The following is a 16,854-nucleotide window of genomic DNA, read 5'->3' as shown; positions in this document are numbered from 1 at the left end:
GTTTTCCTGATTTTCATTACCTGATCATTGCTGGTGAGACACTAGCAACCATCTCTTGAAGGATCCGCTTAGCTCTCTTTTTCACTTTGCTGATAGATTTTGATTGCTGCTGAGCAGAACCATCTCCAGAATTCAATTCAGAAGCCACTTCTTCAATCGCCTCCTGGACTCTGATTTCAAAAATTAAAGACAATGTAACTACTTCTGTGCTGCTTTCTATATCCAAATTTCCTAAAGTATTCATTCAATTCATAGAGATGAAACAATATTCAGAATGTTTTCAAAGGGAGTAACACCACTTCTAGAGCAACAGAAAGCATGGCATTCCAAGTAAAACTTCTAAAGTTGTCAAGTAACAACTAAAGATTCTTAAAGCTCTAATTTAGGTCAAAGCAACAAGCAGAATTGTTAAACAATCTAGGAAAAAAGACTGAAGGAACAAAGAAAAGAAATGACTATCTGCAAGAATATGTACCATATGCCCTTATGTCTAAGGGCAGCTATGAGAAAATGTATGATTTCTCTTTCTGAAAGGTTACTTTGCCTCTAATTTATAACTCCTTTAGGTGGCATGCAGATAAGATGCTGGATTTAGAGTCAGCAAGACCAGAGATCAAATCCTGTCTCAGAAACTTCTAGCTATAGGACCTTGAGCAAGTCACATAATTTCCCTTGGCCTCAGTTTCCTCTTCTGCAAAACAGAAATAATAATAGCATCTACCTCCCAGAAATTTTGTGACAATCAGGTGAAATAACATGTCAAAGTGCTTAGCAAACCTTACTGAGCAATATAAATGCTAATGTTTAGCAAACCTTATTGATCAATATAAATGCTATTATCCTTACCACACCGACAGTATCCATTGTTAAAATTAATGTAAGTTTTTTTTGTTATAAACATTTTATCATTGTTAATCTAAATGTGAGATTGTCCACAATATTGTTCAATAACTAAGTAGATATCCTACTAAAAGAACTAAATTGTATCAATCTGACATTCTCACTTTAAATGAAACTCAAAGCTGCAGCTAAATGGAAGGATGGCTCAGAGATTTCCCCTGTGTTCAACTAACAAACATTTATTAGGCACCTGCTATCTGCCAGGCAATGGGGAAACACAAACAAAAATTTCTGCCTTTGAGGAACTTACGATATAGCCAGGAGAAACACCATGTACACAAATGGATCTACGCAAATTAAACAAAAGATAATTTGGAGAAAAGGTACTAGTACGGAGTGGGGCAGAGAGGAGAATCATTAGAGGCTTTATGTAAAAGATGGCATGAAAGTTGAGCTTTGAAAGGGAGTAAGGGATTTTAAGAGGAGAAGCTTCCAGGCACAGGGAATGGACAATTTCAAGACTTTTGAAAGTGATAGAATGTCACGTATAAGGAGTCATTGTGTACAAAAACAAGACTGATATGTAGTAAGGCTAGAAGCAGAGTTAGGGTCAGGTTGTAAAAAGCTTTAAATGCTAAAGAGTTTATATTTGATCCTTAAAGGATCCCCCCTCCACTCCCTCACCCCCCAGGGTACCAAGTAAGGAAGTGATATAATAAGAGCTATGTTTAAAGAAAACACAGCCTTTGTGGAGGATGGGCAGGAAGACTAATTAGACCTTCCACCTACATCAACCATCTGCATCCTATAAGTAGAGTTGACAGGGGCCTGAATTAAGGTGGTAGTTATACAGGGGAGAGAATAAGATAGATACAGGAGATGTAATGGAGGTAAAAAGTGAGGCATCAAGGATAACACTGAGTTGCAAACCTGGATGACTACAAGGATGGTGGTACCCCTAACAGGAATAGAAAGATTCAGAAAAGGTGTGAGCTTGAAAAAAAAGAAAATTAATTCTTTTAGGAAATGTTGACTCTAAGCTCTAAACAGGACATCCAGGTGGAAATCTAACAAGTGATGTGAGACTGGAAAACAGGAAATGATTTAGGGCTAGATACAGAAATTCAGGAATCATCACCATAGAGATGATATTTAAACTCATATAAGCTGATGAGTTCACTGAGAGAAATTAGAGAGAAAAGATAAATAAAGGAGGTTAGTAGAGTTGGTTTTATCATGTTCCCAAAAGCAACAAGAAACATCATAACCCGAGACACCGGGTTAATCTGGTATTGCAGTGTTTATGATAAACATTTTCAAAAAGACAATGAAAATAACTGCAGCTTGTCTGCTACAAAGGATAAAAAGGTAGAGAAATTCTGTGGAAAAACTCAACAAGACCTGTCAATTAAATTAACATATACATTGATTCTGAGTAACTCCATGACTTTGACATGAAAGTGGAAATAGGCAAGGAAAATGGAAAATGTTGGAAGTTATGGATCAGGTGTAAGGAATGAGAAGCCAAAGACATGCAAATTACAAACACAAACACCTTCTTCAAAAAAGTAAACTGAAAGGCACTAGGCACAGCAAGTGTTATACAGTATCACAAAAAATTGAATCAGTTATATCTAAGACAAACAATGACTCACTAATAATATAAAAAAGTCACTCTTGCCTCAGCTGTTTGATGTAGTCAATCCAACAACTTGTCAGAGTCAAGTTCAAAATAAAAAACTAGAATAAAACTGAGATATAAATATGGTGTACAATTTGAAAATTAACATCCCATAAAAATGTGCATACCCTTTGAACCAGCAATAGCACTTCTAGGGCTTTATCCCAAAGGGATCACACAAATGGGAAAAGGATCCACACGTACAAAAATATTTATAGCAGCTCTTTTTGTGGTGGCAAAGAATTGGAAATTGAGAGGATGCCCATCAATTGGGGAATGGCTGAACAAGTTGCGGCATATGAATGTAATGGAATACTATTGTACTATAAGAAATGATGAACAGCCTGACTTCAGAAAAACCTGGAAAGACTTGTATGGTCTGATGCTAAGTGAAGTGAGCAGAACTAGGAGAACGTTGTACACAGTAACAGCCACACTGTGCGATGACTAATACCGATAAACTTAACCCTTCCCAGCAATACAAGGATCTAAGACATGTCCAAAGGCCTCGTGATGGAAAATGCTATCCACATCCAAAGAAAGAACTACAGAGTTTGAATGCAGATCAAGGCATACAATTTGTTATTTTTTTTCTGCTGGGTTTTGTTCCCTCTTTCTGGTAGTTCCTCCTATTGGTTCTAATTCTTACAACATCACTAATGTGAAAATATGTTTAATAGGAATGTATACGTATAGCCTATATCAGATTGTGTGCCGTCTTGGGGAGGGTGGTGCAGACGGAGAGAAAAATTTTAAACTCAAAAGCATATGGAAGTAATTGCTCAAAATAAATTAATAAAAAAAGATATCTTAAAAAAAAGAAAAGTAATATCCTACCATTTAAACAAATTACTTATGACAAAAAAAAGGCATATGAACAAAAGACATCAACACTTGCTATAATTATTTTATGCAGAAACTCAGCAGATATAAATCAATTGCTATAATGAAGACATTGGTCAAATGGTCAAAATGGTCAAAAAACTACATTAGTCAACTAACAAGTGACTTCGTTGCAAAGTGAAGAGATAATGGCAATCAAGGAAAACACTTGTTTAGAATATAGCCTTGCCAAATAGAACAAAGAAAGGCAGTTGTGAATTAAAACAGTTTAAAGCAAGCTTGAAGAGACACCCTAACCAAACTCATTACAAGGACAAAGGGGAAGAAAGGAAAGGGAACAAGCATTTATTAAGTTCCTGCTATGTGCCAGGCACTGTGCTAAGGGCTTTACAAATATGATCACATTTGATCCTCACAACAATCCTGGGAGGTAAATGCTATTATTTCCCCCATTTTACAATTAAGTATACTAAAGTAGCCAGAGGTGAAGTTAACTTGCCAAGAGTCCAACAGCTAATAAGTGTCTGAGGCAAAATTTGAACTCAGGTCTTCCTGATTCTAGGCCCAAAGCCACTGTGACAACTAGCTACCTTTAAAATGCTAAAGACACTTAAAGATGAAGCTGGATGGTGACATAAGATGGAAAAGATCTACAAAAATGTTTATACCACACACTTGTCATCATCAAGCATAGTGAAGTCACCGCATTTAGACTCTAACATCATAGTCCTGGAATGTACTTACAAAAGTAGCAAAAATGGCACTGAAGAGAAAGATGAGAAAAGAAACAGGACCAAACTACACGTGCATGGAGGAAGCAATGCAACTGGAAGGGCATTGATATGTCAATTTTTCAAGATAAATGAAGAAGGGGGAGACAACCAAAAATCTAGGATCTTTTTATTTGGATAGATAAAATGCAATTGGAAGGAACACCAATAACTAGCCAATATGCCTACTTTCCCATATAAAATATTTTTATGAGAATAATTTACACAGCATTAAGGAAATTCTTACTAAGGCTATTAAAAGAGAGCTAGCAGGCTTTCACAAGCAGTATTCCACCACAAACCCAATATCTATAGTCATCAAATTGACTAAAAGATATAGAGAAGCAAGAGCCCATTATACATATAGTCTTGTGAACTATAAAAAAGTATAAGTTAAGCAAAAGCCTGACTTAGAGGTTCTCCTCCAGTAAGGTATCTCCAATGCATACCTCAAAATTATATACGATTCCTTGAAAAATATAAGAGAAATACCTTGACTGACAAGCCTCTGATTACTATTATCAGGCAAAACACAAAACAGAGATAAATTTGCCAAAGATCTTTACCACAATCATGGAGGAAAAAGCACAGTCAAAATTGTGGAAGGATTCCCTATAAATGGTGAAGTCCTTCAGTACTCCAGATGCTCCTGTTTGTGGATGACATTATGCAGATTGCATCAGGACTAAGAACACCGCAGAGCCTCCTGCATGAGAACCATGACCACTCACATGAGTCTAGCCTAACAATCTACCCAGGAAAAGCCAAGAGATGAAGAACGTGTATTTTCTAAACTATAATATGCATTTCAATAAACAAGCTATAGAATTTTCCAATGGCTGTGTGTGCATATGCATTTCTTGGACAAGCACTGCAAATAAACAATGATTTAGACCCAAAAACCAAAAAGGAAGTGAGCGGGCTGGACTGCCTTTTGGAAACCGCAAAATTGTTTCAATGGCCCTGAGACCAAGGCCCATATTTTTAATATAAATATTGTTTCCGGTGCTGTACGCCTGAGGCATATGGAAGATTCATCTCCAAAAATCCAAAAACAAGCATCCAGAGGGCAACAGAAAGGTATTTGGTGTGTTAAACAGGTTACAAAACATTAGAGATGGGATTACAAAGGAGAAGTGAAAGATGACATCAAAGAAATGTATTCAGCAAAAAAGACACACTGATTATATGGCAAGAGCAGGAATAATCAATTATAGGCCCATGTCAGTCAGATATCTTTGCAATGTTAACAGCAAGGAAGATCCCCAGCCTGTTGAATGGACCTTCTGTAATGAACTTAGGGAAAAATAGACAGGAGTTTCACAGGATGGGAATGACTGCATTCTGCACTTATTAGAGGGGATCTTTTTTGAGTACTAAAGTATTTTTTAAATTACCATAAAATGAAATCCAAATTGTTTTTAAATTACAAAGCAGAGGGAAGGGGCAGCATGGTAAAGTGTATAGAGAGCAAAAAGACCAAAGTCATGCCTCACGCCTGACAGATATTGTTGTGTGACCCTGGCCAAATCACTTAAGCTCTCAGCACCCAAGGCAACCTTCTAGCATCATCAATTACAGGATAGACAATGATCAGCATTTGTAGAGAGAGCTTCCTTAGAGATCCCTACACCAAAAGATGTAGCTGGCTCTACCTTCTAAAAAAGGAGAGTAGCAATGGAAGTATATAGTCCACAGATTTATAAGTCCATTCTATTTTACTCAAAGGGAAAGTCCAATGACCCAAGGAGCAAGCCCCTTAAATTGCTTCTAAATTCTTATTTGGATTACTGTTACATTTAATGTAGGAAACAACAGAAAATGGTTTAATTTTTTTTAAAACAAATGGCACCATTAACAATCCTATGAGAACTCTGCTAAGTCAGTAGTTTTAAATCTTCATAGTGATTTTAGTGGGACAGCCAGACTTACTAGGCCTGGCTGGTTAGTGACTACAAAATGACAAAATCCAAAAGGAACTAACTATACTAGAAAAAAAAGTCTATTACTCTATATTTCAGTACAAAAAGCATATAACATTTGCTAACTCTGATAATTCAACTCCTATCCTCCAGATCTTGAAGAATGAATTACGAACTGAAAAATGCATTATCTCACATTACTGTTATGACAACACTTTCCAGGATCTCTGAAAATACACATCTCCTAAACCAATTTGTTTCTGTGGTATTTATGAAACATATAATTAATAATCCACAATCCTAGCATTCTGTTCTACATGCTTACTGTTCCTCAAAGAACCTACTTTACCCTCCATTTGTATTTTCTAAGGATGTTTTACAAAACTTTAATAAAGTTAAAAAAAAGACTTGGGAAATGCTGCTCTATAGAATTTGGAATAGTATAGAAATTTTTTCTCCTCTTACCTCTTACTGTTCAATACATTTTCAGTCACATTGGTGGCAAACATGCCTTTATGAACATCTCGCTCTTGAACAAAAAGTACATATGAAAGGCGTCTTGCAAGCCATCCTCTATGTCTGTGATATGAAAATAGTCAAGTATTCTGTTAACACCTAAAACAAATTATTTTAATCATTTTGGTTTTTCATCTTCCCCCCAAGTCCTTTCTGTAAAAGTAACCTTTATTCTAATATTCATTTAAATTTTCCACCTAGATCTGTAATAGTTATAACAGCAATCTAATATCTATTATAGTTACCCAAGGGCAAGAAATTATGCTATCAATAGTTATGCAAATTTTCTCAAGGGCTCACAACTAAAATTTAAAATGAGTATTCATTTATACCAGGGATTCTTAACTTTTTTTCATCATGGGCCCCTTTGGCAATCTGGTATAGCCCACAGACACCTTCACAGATTCATGTTTTTAAACACATAAAATAAAATACATAGAATTTCAAAGGAAACCAATTATACTGAAAAACAGCTATGCATATTTCTTTTAAAGCTTATGGACCCCAGGTTAAAAAAACTGATTTATGTATTTTTCCCTTTTCCTCTACCAAATAACAACCACCAAAATGCCACAAAATTTAAAAGTTTTCACTTTCAAGGAACTTACTAAGCCCATAATATGCAATACAATTCATTAGAAAAAAAAAAAGAAATTATCTTTATTATTTCCAGGCATCTGCTTTTCAATGAGTCTGGCTGAGCACACGATCATTCAAAGATATATTACAAGCAGCATGGTCTAGAATCTCGTCTCTATGTTTCCGAATTGTCAATAACACATTCTGTTAATCTTCATAACAATTAACATTGAAAACAGTTACTACTTTTCTCACTATTTATAAATTTATACTGAAATATGTGGTAGAACACAAAAAAACTCAATTCTATGAAAATAAAACCCACTTTCCTCATCACTCCGTCCTAAAACTTTTTCACTTCCTTCTCTTCCTTTCAAAAGTCTTTTGACACCATCCCAGGCCTCTGAAAAGTAAGCATTACAAAAATACAAAATATTCTTCTTTCAGAGTACATTTCTCTATTATTAGTGGAATATCATTACAAGGTACAAAGTCGTCATGCTACGAAATTCCTAGGCAATTAAATTCCAAAGGGAGGAAAATACAATCTGCCAGCTTATTATGTGCACCTGATGGAAAAATAAAGTTGTTACGGTTTATTTTAGGCTTTGTCTAGACATTACATAGAAGAATTTGTTATCTAGCCAAGTGTTAAGCAATGTACTTAGGCAGCTGATGCCCACTAGCAGCTAAATACCCTGATATTTCTTGGACAATGGTTTAATGATTCTATTTCTTAGAGCGACTCCATCTGGATATAATTGCACAATTTGCACAGTATTATAAATAGAATTCCCAAATATCAGTATATGCTTGCAACACTTATATAAATGAGATTCCTTTTCTTGGGAACTCAATCTTAATTACTTCTATTAAAAATCAGATGATTTTGTGCATATACATACATACATACATATTTCTTAAGGAAAAGGGAGAGGCCTGAGAGGCAAAACAAAATTTCCCAACAAAATACTGATTTAACTTTATACTTTTAAGGTGAGAATTAAATTTTCATAAGAGAGCTAAGCAAGCATCCATTTTTTCTTAATATGAAGAGCTACTATAGAAAGCGACTCGACAATATGACCTCATATCGTCTTTTCAGAGGCAGCGAAATAGTGCAGTAAAAAGAGTTCCAGGCCTGGAGTCAGGAAGACCTGAGTTCAGATTCAACCCCAAACACTAGCTGTGTGACCCTAGCAAGTCACTTAACATCCGCTTGACTCAGTTTCCTCAATTGTAACATGGGAATGATAATAATAGCACCTACCTCATAAGTTTAAGGATTAAATGAGGTAAAGTGCCTAGCACACAGGAGACACTTAAAAAACGCTTATTTCTTCCCTTGCTTTCAAAGAATTTCAACTACTTTTCAGTATGTTTCACCAACTGTTTACTCTCATCCCAAGTTTTAGTTAATAAAAAAGTAACAGTAGCTGAGTAGGTCTATTTTATCTGCTATCTTTTCCCCAAGCCCTGTTTTCTTACTCTTCCACTGTCACTAAATTTTCACATAAAGCTCCTTTCTTCTCACTCCAACATTTTGAATCATTTCCTTAAGTACACAAGCTTTCTCCCATTTGACTTGAATTTGAAAGCAATTATTCCAAGAGCCACCTTACTCAAATGATAGATTATCACTTTGTATTCCACTAAAAATTAAACAAATGTAAATAACGTATATCTTTGAGTAAAAATATTCATCCTAGAACACCTAAACAACCTAACAAGCTTCCCTGAAGAAAAAAAAAACTAACACATTTTCGATAGAAAACTAATATATGAGCAAATTAAGCATAATACTTTAAGTAATATCTGGTACATTAATATCTGGTAAATTAAGTAATATCATGGTACACTTAATAATTACAGCAGCGATAACAATTGGTCCCTTAGATGACTAGTTTTTTTCCCACAAAAAGTCTGTCCTACCAAAAGCCTCCAGGAAGTAACAATTAACTAAGGTTTGGTAACTGATTATTTTGATAGCTGGATTAAGTCTGAAACAAATACAATTTATGTATTTTCTTAAAGTGACACCTTACCTTGTATGAGTTTCATTGATATAGATAACATTCCTCAGTCCTAAGGAAGGGATACTTGGGTTGAAAAACTTGTCCTATGGAAGAAAAATTGAAACAACTCACCCCACAAAAATGTTTAGAAAGTTCTACATAAACCTCAATAATTTTCCATGACAATAAAAATATGAAATTCAAGGTGATAAGGGTCAAAAGAGCACTATTTCTATTAACAGGTAATTTTTCTTCTCAAAAAACATACTTTGGTTTTCAGAGGAAGAAATTAAAGCTATCTATAGTCATATGACAAAATGCTCTAAATCACTACTGATTAGAGAAATGCAAATCAAAATGAGTCTGAGGTACCACATCACGCCTATCAGATGGGCCAACATGGCAAAACAAGTAAATGATAAATGTTGGAGATGTGGGAAAATCGGAACACTAATGCATTGTTAGTGGAGCTGTGAACTGATCCAACCATTTTAGAGAGCAATTTGGAACATGCCCAAAGGGCTATAAAATTGTGCATACCCTTTGATCCAGCAAAACCACTTCTAGGTCTGTATCCCAAAGAAATCATAAAAATGGGAAAAAGAAGGAAGCTAGGTGGTGCAGTGGATAGAGCACTGGCCCTGAAGTCAGAAGGACTTGAGTTCAAATCTGGCCTCAGACCAAACACTTGACACTTACTAGCTGTGTGACCCTGGGCAAGTCACTAAATCCCAATTGCCTAAAAAATAAAAAAATGAAGAAAAAAAAAAACCAGGAAAAGGACCCACATGTACAAAAATGTTTATAGCAGCTCTTTTTGTGATGGCAAGGAATTGGAAATTGAAGGGATGTCCATCAATAAGGGAATGGCTGAACAAGTTGTGATATAAAAATGTAATGGAATACTATTGTACTACAAGAAATAATGAGCAGACAGACTTCAGACAAACCTGGAAAGACTTATATGAACTGAGGCTGAGTGAAATGAGCAGAACCAGAAGAACATTATACGCAGTAACAGCCACATTGTGCTGATGACTGACTTTGATAGACTTAGCTCTTCTCAGCAATACAAGGATCTAAGACAACTCCAAAAGACTCACAACGGAAAATGCTATCCACAACCAGAGAAAGAACTTTGGAGTCTGAATGCAGATGGACACATACTATTTCTCTCCTTTTCTTCTGTTGTTTTGTTTTGTTTCTTCTTTCTCGAGGTTCCTCCCATTAGTTCTAATTCTTCTTTAGATCATGACTAATGTGAAAATGTGTTTAATATGAATGTATAGGTAGAGCCTATATCAGACTATACACTGTCTTAGAGAGGGAGGAGTAGAAGGGGGAGAAAATTTAAAACTCAAAATCTTATGGAAGTGAATGTTGAAAACTAAAAATAAATAAATTACATAATTACACACACACATACACACACTTTGGAATGATTCTTATTTTGCAAACAAGGAAACTGAGACAGAGAAGTTAAGAAATTTCCCTAAACCCTCAAGGTAAGTGAACTGTGTCTCAAAGACCTGGCTCTTACCATTATACCATACTGCCCCTCTTTCATTAACTTAAATTGACCTTTGAAAAGCTACCTGTTTTGAAAGTTACCTCCTTTTAAAGGGAAAGGGAATTACATACTTTAAGGGAAGAAAAGGAAAGGAAGAAGCTGCAGAGAGTCTAAGTTACTGCGACAAGGCTACCAAGAGGATATTTAAGATGGACTGGATATCAGGGGTTGACATTTATAAGTCCCATGTTCAGGCTACCATTTTAAATGAGAACTTTTTCTCATTTGGTGAAAGGTCCTTTCTTTATGGGTAGATTTTAAAATGGTAGTGACTTTTCTTCTCAGTAAGGAAAGTGAGTTATTGGAGAAGCTAGTTAAAAATCCTTTATATTACTCCTACATTTCATATACCTTATATTTCAGTCAAATTGGGCCCTTTAAAATTTTCCAATCCCATCCTGTCCTTTCTTGTCCCTTTTACCACTGCTCATATGGTCCCCAATGCCTGAAATGAACTTTCTACCCATTCACCCATCTCTACGTGCTGAAATCCTTCCCTCCCTTCGGGTGTCAGCTCTTCTTTGATCCTCACAGCTAAAATTGATCTCTTAATCAGCAAAGATCACATAATACTCTCACTGAACATCATGTGTGTCTGTGTGTGTGTGTCTTTGTGTGTATCTGTGTCTTATCTCTTCTATTATTTTTGAGGGCAGAGACTCTTCTCACTTCATATCCTTTTACCAATGCCTTGCAGGTAAAAAGAGAGGGCCAGTACCTAACAAAGCTTATCAGGACACTTCCAAAAGAAATTCTGGCTCCCAACAGGCTCCAATAGACAAAGACTGGCCCCTATCTGCAAAAATCCCCTGTCATCTTTCCTGAATCCAAGCTACCACCTTTGGGTTTCAAAGGAACACAGTGGCTTAGGGATGGAACATTCTTGAGGATCACTAAGCTTTTTTTAGGAGAAGCTTGAGTGGCACACACAACTTTCTTCCATGGCTGTAAATCCCTTCCTTTCTGTCACATCTTTCACTTCTTTTGCTGCCAAAAGGACATTAAGTAGAAAACTCACACTCAGCATAGTGATCTATTCACATAGACACATTACAGGCATGAATGGCAGCATTTTCCTTCTCAATAAGAATCGAAGGACAAAGAAGCTTAACATTTGAACTTAACTCAAATTTTTTTAAGAGGCTTTTCCCACAGACTTGGAACACTGTTGCATTAGTTCCAGAATTCCTTATTCTGACACATTCCTGTATTTTTCTCTAACTGGTCCTTCTAAAATACTATCCCAGGAACTCACAAGTTGTTACACATAGTTCTTGTCTCTTACAAAGAATCTGAACGTATTTTACTTTTTTTGTTACTTTTATTTTTTAGTCTTCATTCTGATAAATATCTGTCTAAAATGGGAGACTTCCCAATACTATGTTCTGCCCCCCCTCTACCCCCATTCCATAGCAAAAATCAGTAGACATTCCCTGGGAGTGGAGGCCTTAAAGGAAGGACAGCAAAGCAGCTACTTGAAACACTGTTTGCCCTTCGCAGTCACTTCTGTTCTGTTCTACCCCTACAATTTTTCTTGCTACAATGTTTAATACTGCTCAATGTCAAACTGTTTTCTCCTTAACCCCCTGAGCTATTTCTTCCAAAGACACTCTGAAAAGTTATATATACTATTCCTTTGGGGTATAACAGCACTATAAGAGATGTGGGCAGAGAAAATACCACTTAACACATTTGGCAGCATAAGTATGGATTATAAATAGTTAAAAGTGAGTCAAAAATACTAAATCCCTGAAATATCGAATTTATCCCAACTGTAACATATAAAACACCTTCCTCAATGTCTTATCACTGAAAGGCTTACCCAGCTCTGGGGCGTACACACGTAGCAACATCGTCCCACAAATGGCCTCTTCCTGTTCATTAAAGTTTCTTTCCACTTTAAAGTTGCTGATCGGAAGACAGTGGGTCTGAAACCACAATCTCCCTAGTAAAAATTAAGAGAAAAGGGTCTGAATAGCAGAAAAATACATACTTTCTTTGAATTCTAAGATTTAGTAATCAAAGAAAAAAAATCCTAAACAACCTATACATTCATTTACTTTGGCACAGGCACAAATTTTTAATTTATTAAACTATAGTTAAACGCCAGTGGCACAACCAGTATGATAATTTTACTCTTCTGCCATAACCCATTTTCATTTCAATTTTTATGAGGTCACTGTTTGCCCAATTACCAACTGAAATTAATCTTATGCTTCATTGGGGGGGGAAGGGGATGGCATAGCGATAAAGTTTAAACTTACCCATTCTTCACCTGAGTGTTTGCATCTATTGACACTGTATTCTGAAGAATTTGACAGGTAAGAAACATCTATCGTACCAAGGGACAGCACAGACTCATCCATGACACCAACTTAAAATCCCAAACCATGTGCTATATAAAATAAAATTATGTATGAGTGAGATATTTCCAGTATCTTAGTAAAACAATGACTTGCAAATCATTTGTTCCTTGTCAGAATGTCACTTGAACTGTTGCAGGGTTTCTAAAGTGGTAGGCGAACAGGACAAATTGAAAGCTTTGAGGGAGATAAACTGCTTTAATGGAAAGAGTTCTGGATTTGGAAATAGAAGCCCTTGGTTCTGTATCTGTCTTCCACTACCTATGACCTTAGGCAAGTTATAAACTCTCTGAGCCACATCTATAAAACGGAAAGAAGTGGTAAAGGCTGTTTCCAGCTCTAAATCTATGATTTTATATAGATATATAGATATATATGTATATATATACATATATGTGGTGTGTGTGTATATGTGATCTCAAGTACATTACTAAGTCAAAGAATTCAATGATGTACTGTAACCAAAAATAATGTCCTATGTATGATTAGCACACATTAAAAATAGATGAATACATTTACAATTCGGGGTACTCTAAACTTTCCTATAATCACTTACCTATATAAATAATGGTTCATTTCAAGATGAATCAATGTTTTCCTTAAAGAAAAAGCTAGTAAATTATGGATACTTAAGTTCATAAAGCAAATCTTACATCATTACTTTAAGGAGCCATGATTTCACTAATGCAGATTACAACTCCCTCCACTAGCTATTTTCATGAGTTATTGTGACAAAAATAAAGAAAGAAAAATAAAACATTAAAAAAAAAAGTCTAAAGAACCTGATAAGGAAACTCAAGAGAGCTTGAAAGTTACCCTCTCGACTTAGTTGACTATAACCTCCGATTGAGCTGTAACAATAAATAAAACAGTCACTGTGCTAATACATCTTTCAAAATCTACCCAAACCAGACATACCACTACCACTATTAAATTGATTATAATGACCAACCTGACCCTGAAGAAGAAATAAGAAAACATACCCACCTCCCTCGTTTACAGAACTTTTTTCCTCCTCCTTATCCTTTGTTGAAATGGATATCTGGGGAGAGGACAGATGATAATTTAGAAATAAAGATAATAACCAATATTAGTTTAATTTCCTAGCCAAAAGCATAGTATTTTTAACACATCTCAAGTTTAACTTCACAGATTTCACAAAGTCAGAGAAAGAAGGAACCTCCAAGGCCATCTAGTCATTTAGGTTATAAATGACCTCTACAACATCATCAACAAGTGTTCACAGACTTCACTGATAAGACAGTTTAGTAAGGCAAGGCACTTTTGGACAGTTATGACTGCTAAGAAGTTTTTTTTTTTCTTATATCAGCAGAAATGTACCTTTCTGAAACATCCACCCAATGTTCCTACTTTTATCCTTTAGGGCCAAACAGAAGGAGTTTAATCTCTTTTACATGACAATTCTTCCAATACTTGAACTGCTTCTTAACTCTTCGGTTTTCAAGGATAAATATTTCTAGTTCCTTCTACAAATCCTGATATGGCATGATTTTTTACACTATTCTGGTCACCTCTTTATATCTTTAAGATGCAGACCCCAAAACTGAACACAATTGATCTTCACTCACTTTCTCCCTTTCCAATAAGCAATTATATTCAGAAGGCTCTACCATTATAGAGTTTCTTATATGACACACTGCAAGAAGAGGAAGTATAGCAACAAATACATAAGATATAAAAACGTTCTAATTTATTCTGTGCTAATTGTCTTACATCAGTCATTTTAGTATAGTTCGATTTAATATTTTTTTAAAAAATCTACATCACAATGCCCACAGTAATCACTGCCACTTAGTTAATACTTAAAGGCATTTATCTAAAATAGTCTGACAGTCATCACCCTTAATCCAATAATACTTATGTTCTTAAGTACTTCCAGTAACTATAACAATCTAATAAGAAAGGATATAAGAGTAAAAATACATATCAGGCTTTAAAGTTCCTCTATAAATAAAAGCTCAGCATTTGTGTATCAGTTTTTGGTTTGAGTATTCCCATATAATAGCGATAACAGGATGCCAGGAAAAACGAATTTGTTCTACTGAAGTTTACGGAACTAAATTGCAAAGGTGATGGAGAAGAAGGCCAAGGAGAAAGCCGGGATGTGAAAGATTTTTTTGCCCAAGAGAAATGCAACGTCTTCACACAAGCTCATGTAGGAAAGATCCCAGTTGGACTTCCTTCTAGGTGTTGCTGCCTGCCTGAAAGTGTTAACGAGTGGGAGGGAAAAACCCTCTGAACATGAGGAGTTGGTTCGGTATTAGGCATGTGTACCATCCATTCTCACAATTCTTCAATACTTATTTCAACACTATCTTTCAGGGAAGAGGGCACCATCAACCTCCACACACACACACACACACACACCCTACATATTTTTTTTCCTGCATCACTAGGGGAGTGAGGCGAAGAGCTTGGAGAAGTTTCACTGCAATTCCTATAAGGAGGTTAAAAAAAAAAAACAAAACTACCCAACCCGTTCAGATCCCTTTCATCCAAAGAGAAGATGTGAGGCTTCTCCTCATTAAGAGACAATGGGGATGTGTCTCCCTCTCTTGACCCTTGGGGAATTCAGACCCCAGCTTTCCCTTCTGAAGAGGACCTCGCTGTGGATAGGGCAGAACAAGCCAGGGGTAGGAGCCACTGAACTTGGGATCCCCATGGGGTTGAGTCAGAGCTCCTGCACAGATGCCCGTCTCCTTGAGCAAAGGCACAGCCCACCTTCCACGTGCCACTACGGGTGACACGGGTCAAAGGCACCGTTCCCCTCCCCCCCACCGAGTGCCCCGGGGGTGACACAGTTCAAAGACACAGCCTCGCACGTGCCCCCTGGGGAGGGAACGGAAGGGCAGCAGAGCCAGAGCCCAGGCATACACCAAGAAGCCGCAGAAGAATGACCGCAGTTCTCACAGGTTGGCGAGGGCCCCGCCCGGGGGAATAGAAGGGAGGAGGAAGGAGAAAGACAAAGGAGCCCCGATCCCCAAGCCGCAGCGCCGCAGCCAACGTACGGCCAGCCCGGAGCCCGCTGAGCTCCAGCTCCTCCTCCTCCTCCTCCTCCTCCTCCTCCTCTCGCAGACACCCACCAGCAGCGCCGGGCCTCGCCTCGCTGCCCGGCCCCGGCCCCGGCTCCGGCTCCGGCTCCAGCTCCTGCTCCAGCTGTGGCTGCAGCGGCGCGCGCGCTCCCTCTCTCAGTCCCTCTCTCTGTCCCTCTCTCTAATCTCGGCCGCCGCCGCGGCCGCCCCCGCAATCGCGGGGGCACCAGATGCGGCGTCGCGCCCTGATGACGCCACGAAGCCGAGCGCGCAGCGAGAGAAATGCCGAGTGCTAGGGCTAAGGGGCGGGGCCGAAGGCAGGGCGGCCCCGGCTTATGGGGGGGAGTGTGCACTCTGGCGCGCCGCTATTGGGGAGCGACTGCTCCCAAGCCCCGCCCCCAGCACGTGCTCATCTGCGCCTCAGGGGGAAGCCGTCCTGGGGAAGGACTGAAGTGAGTGAACAGAAAGACCCGAGTGAAGCGAGGCCCCCCTTCTGTGATTTTTCCTTTGATGCTCTTCCTGTTTGAATCAATCATTTCTGTCCTGTCCGAGTCTTCATGACCCCACTGGGGTATTCTTGGCAAAGATACTGGAGTGGTTTGTCATTTCCTTCTCCAGCTCATTTTACAGCCTAGGAAAGGGAGGCAAACAGGGTCACGCAGTTACTAAGTATCTGAGGTCGCATTTGAACTCGGGTCTTCC

At 37.7% G+C, this 16,854-nt stretch overlaps 1 protein-coding gene across 1 annotated transcript in view; it reads right to left on the bottom strand.

Moving 5' to 3' along the window:
• GPAM (glycerol-3-phosphate acyltransferase, mitochondrial) overlaps positions 1–16,224 on the bottom strand; it is a 38,871-nt gene extending 22,647 nt beyond the window's left edge. The window contains exons 1-7 of the mRNA XM_027851759.1: positions 16,204–16,224; positions 14,087–14,141; positions 13,001–13,131; positions 12,559–12,681; positions 9,197–9,270; positions 6,522–6,635; positions 21–170 (exon numbers count right to left, since the gene is read on the bottom strand). Coding sequence (XP_027707560.1) covers positions 21–170; positions 6,522–6,635; positions 9,197–9,270; positions 12,559–12,681; positions 13,001–13,102 — 563 coding nt within the window. The 5' untranslated portion in view covers positions 13,103–13,131; positions 14,087–14,141; positions 16,204–16,224. The remainder of the gene's footprint in view (positions 1–20; positions 171–6,521; positions 6,636–9,196; positions 9,271–12,558; positions 12,682–13,000; positions 13,132–14,086; positions 14,142–16,203) is intronic.
• Positions 16,225–16,854: the final 630 nt, after the last annotated feature.

The sequence above is a fragment of the Vombatus ursinus genome, unplaced genomic scaffold (genome assembly GCF_900497805.2).
Source record: "Vombatus ursinus unplaced genomic scaffold, bare-nosed wombat genome assembly UNPS02009205.1, whole genome shotgun sequence".
Lineage (NCBI taxonomy): Eukaryota > Metazoa > Chordata > Mammalia > Diprotodontia > Vombatidae > Vombatus > Vombatus ursinus.
This window is presented reverse-complemented; position numbering and strand designations above follow the sequence as displayed.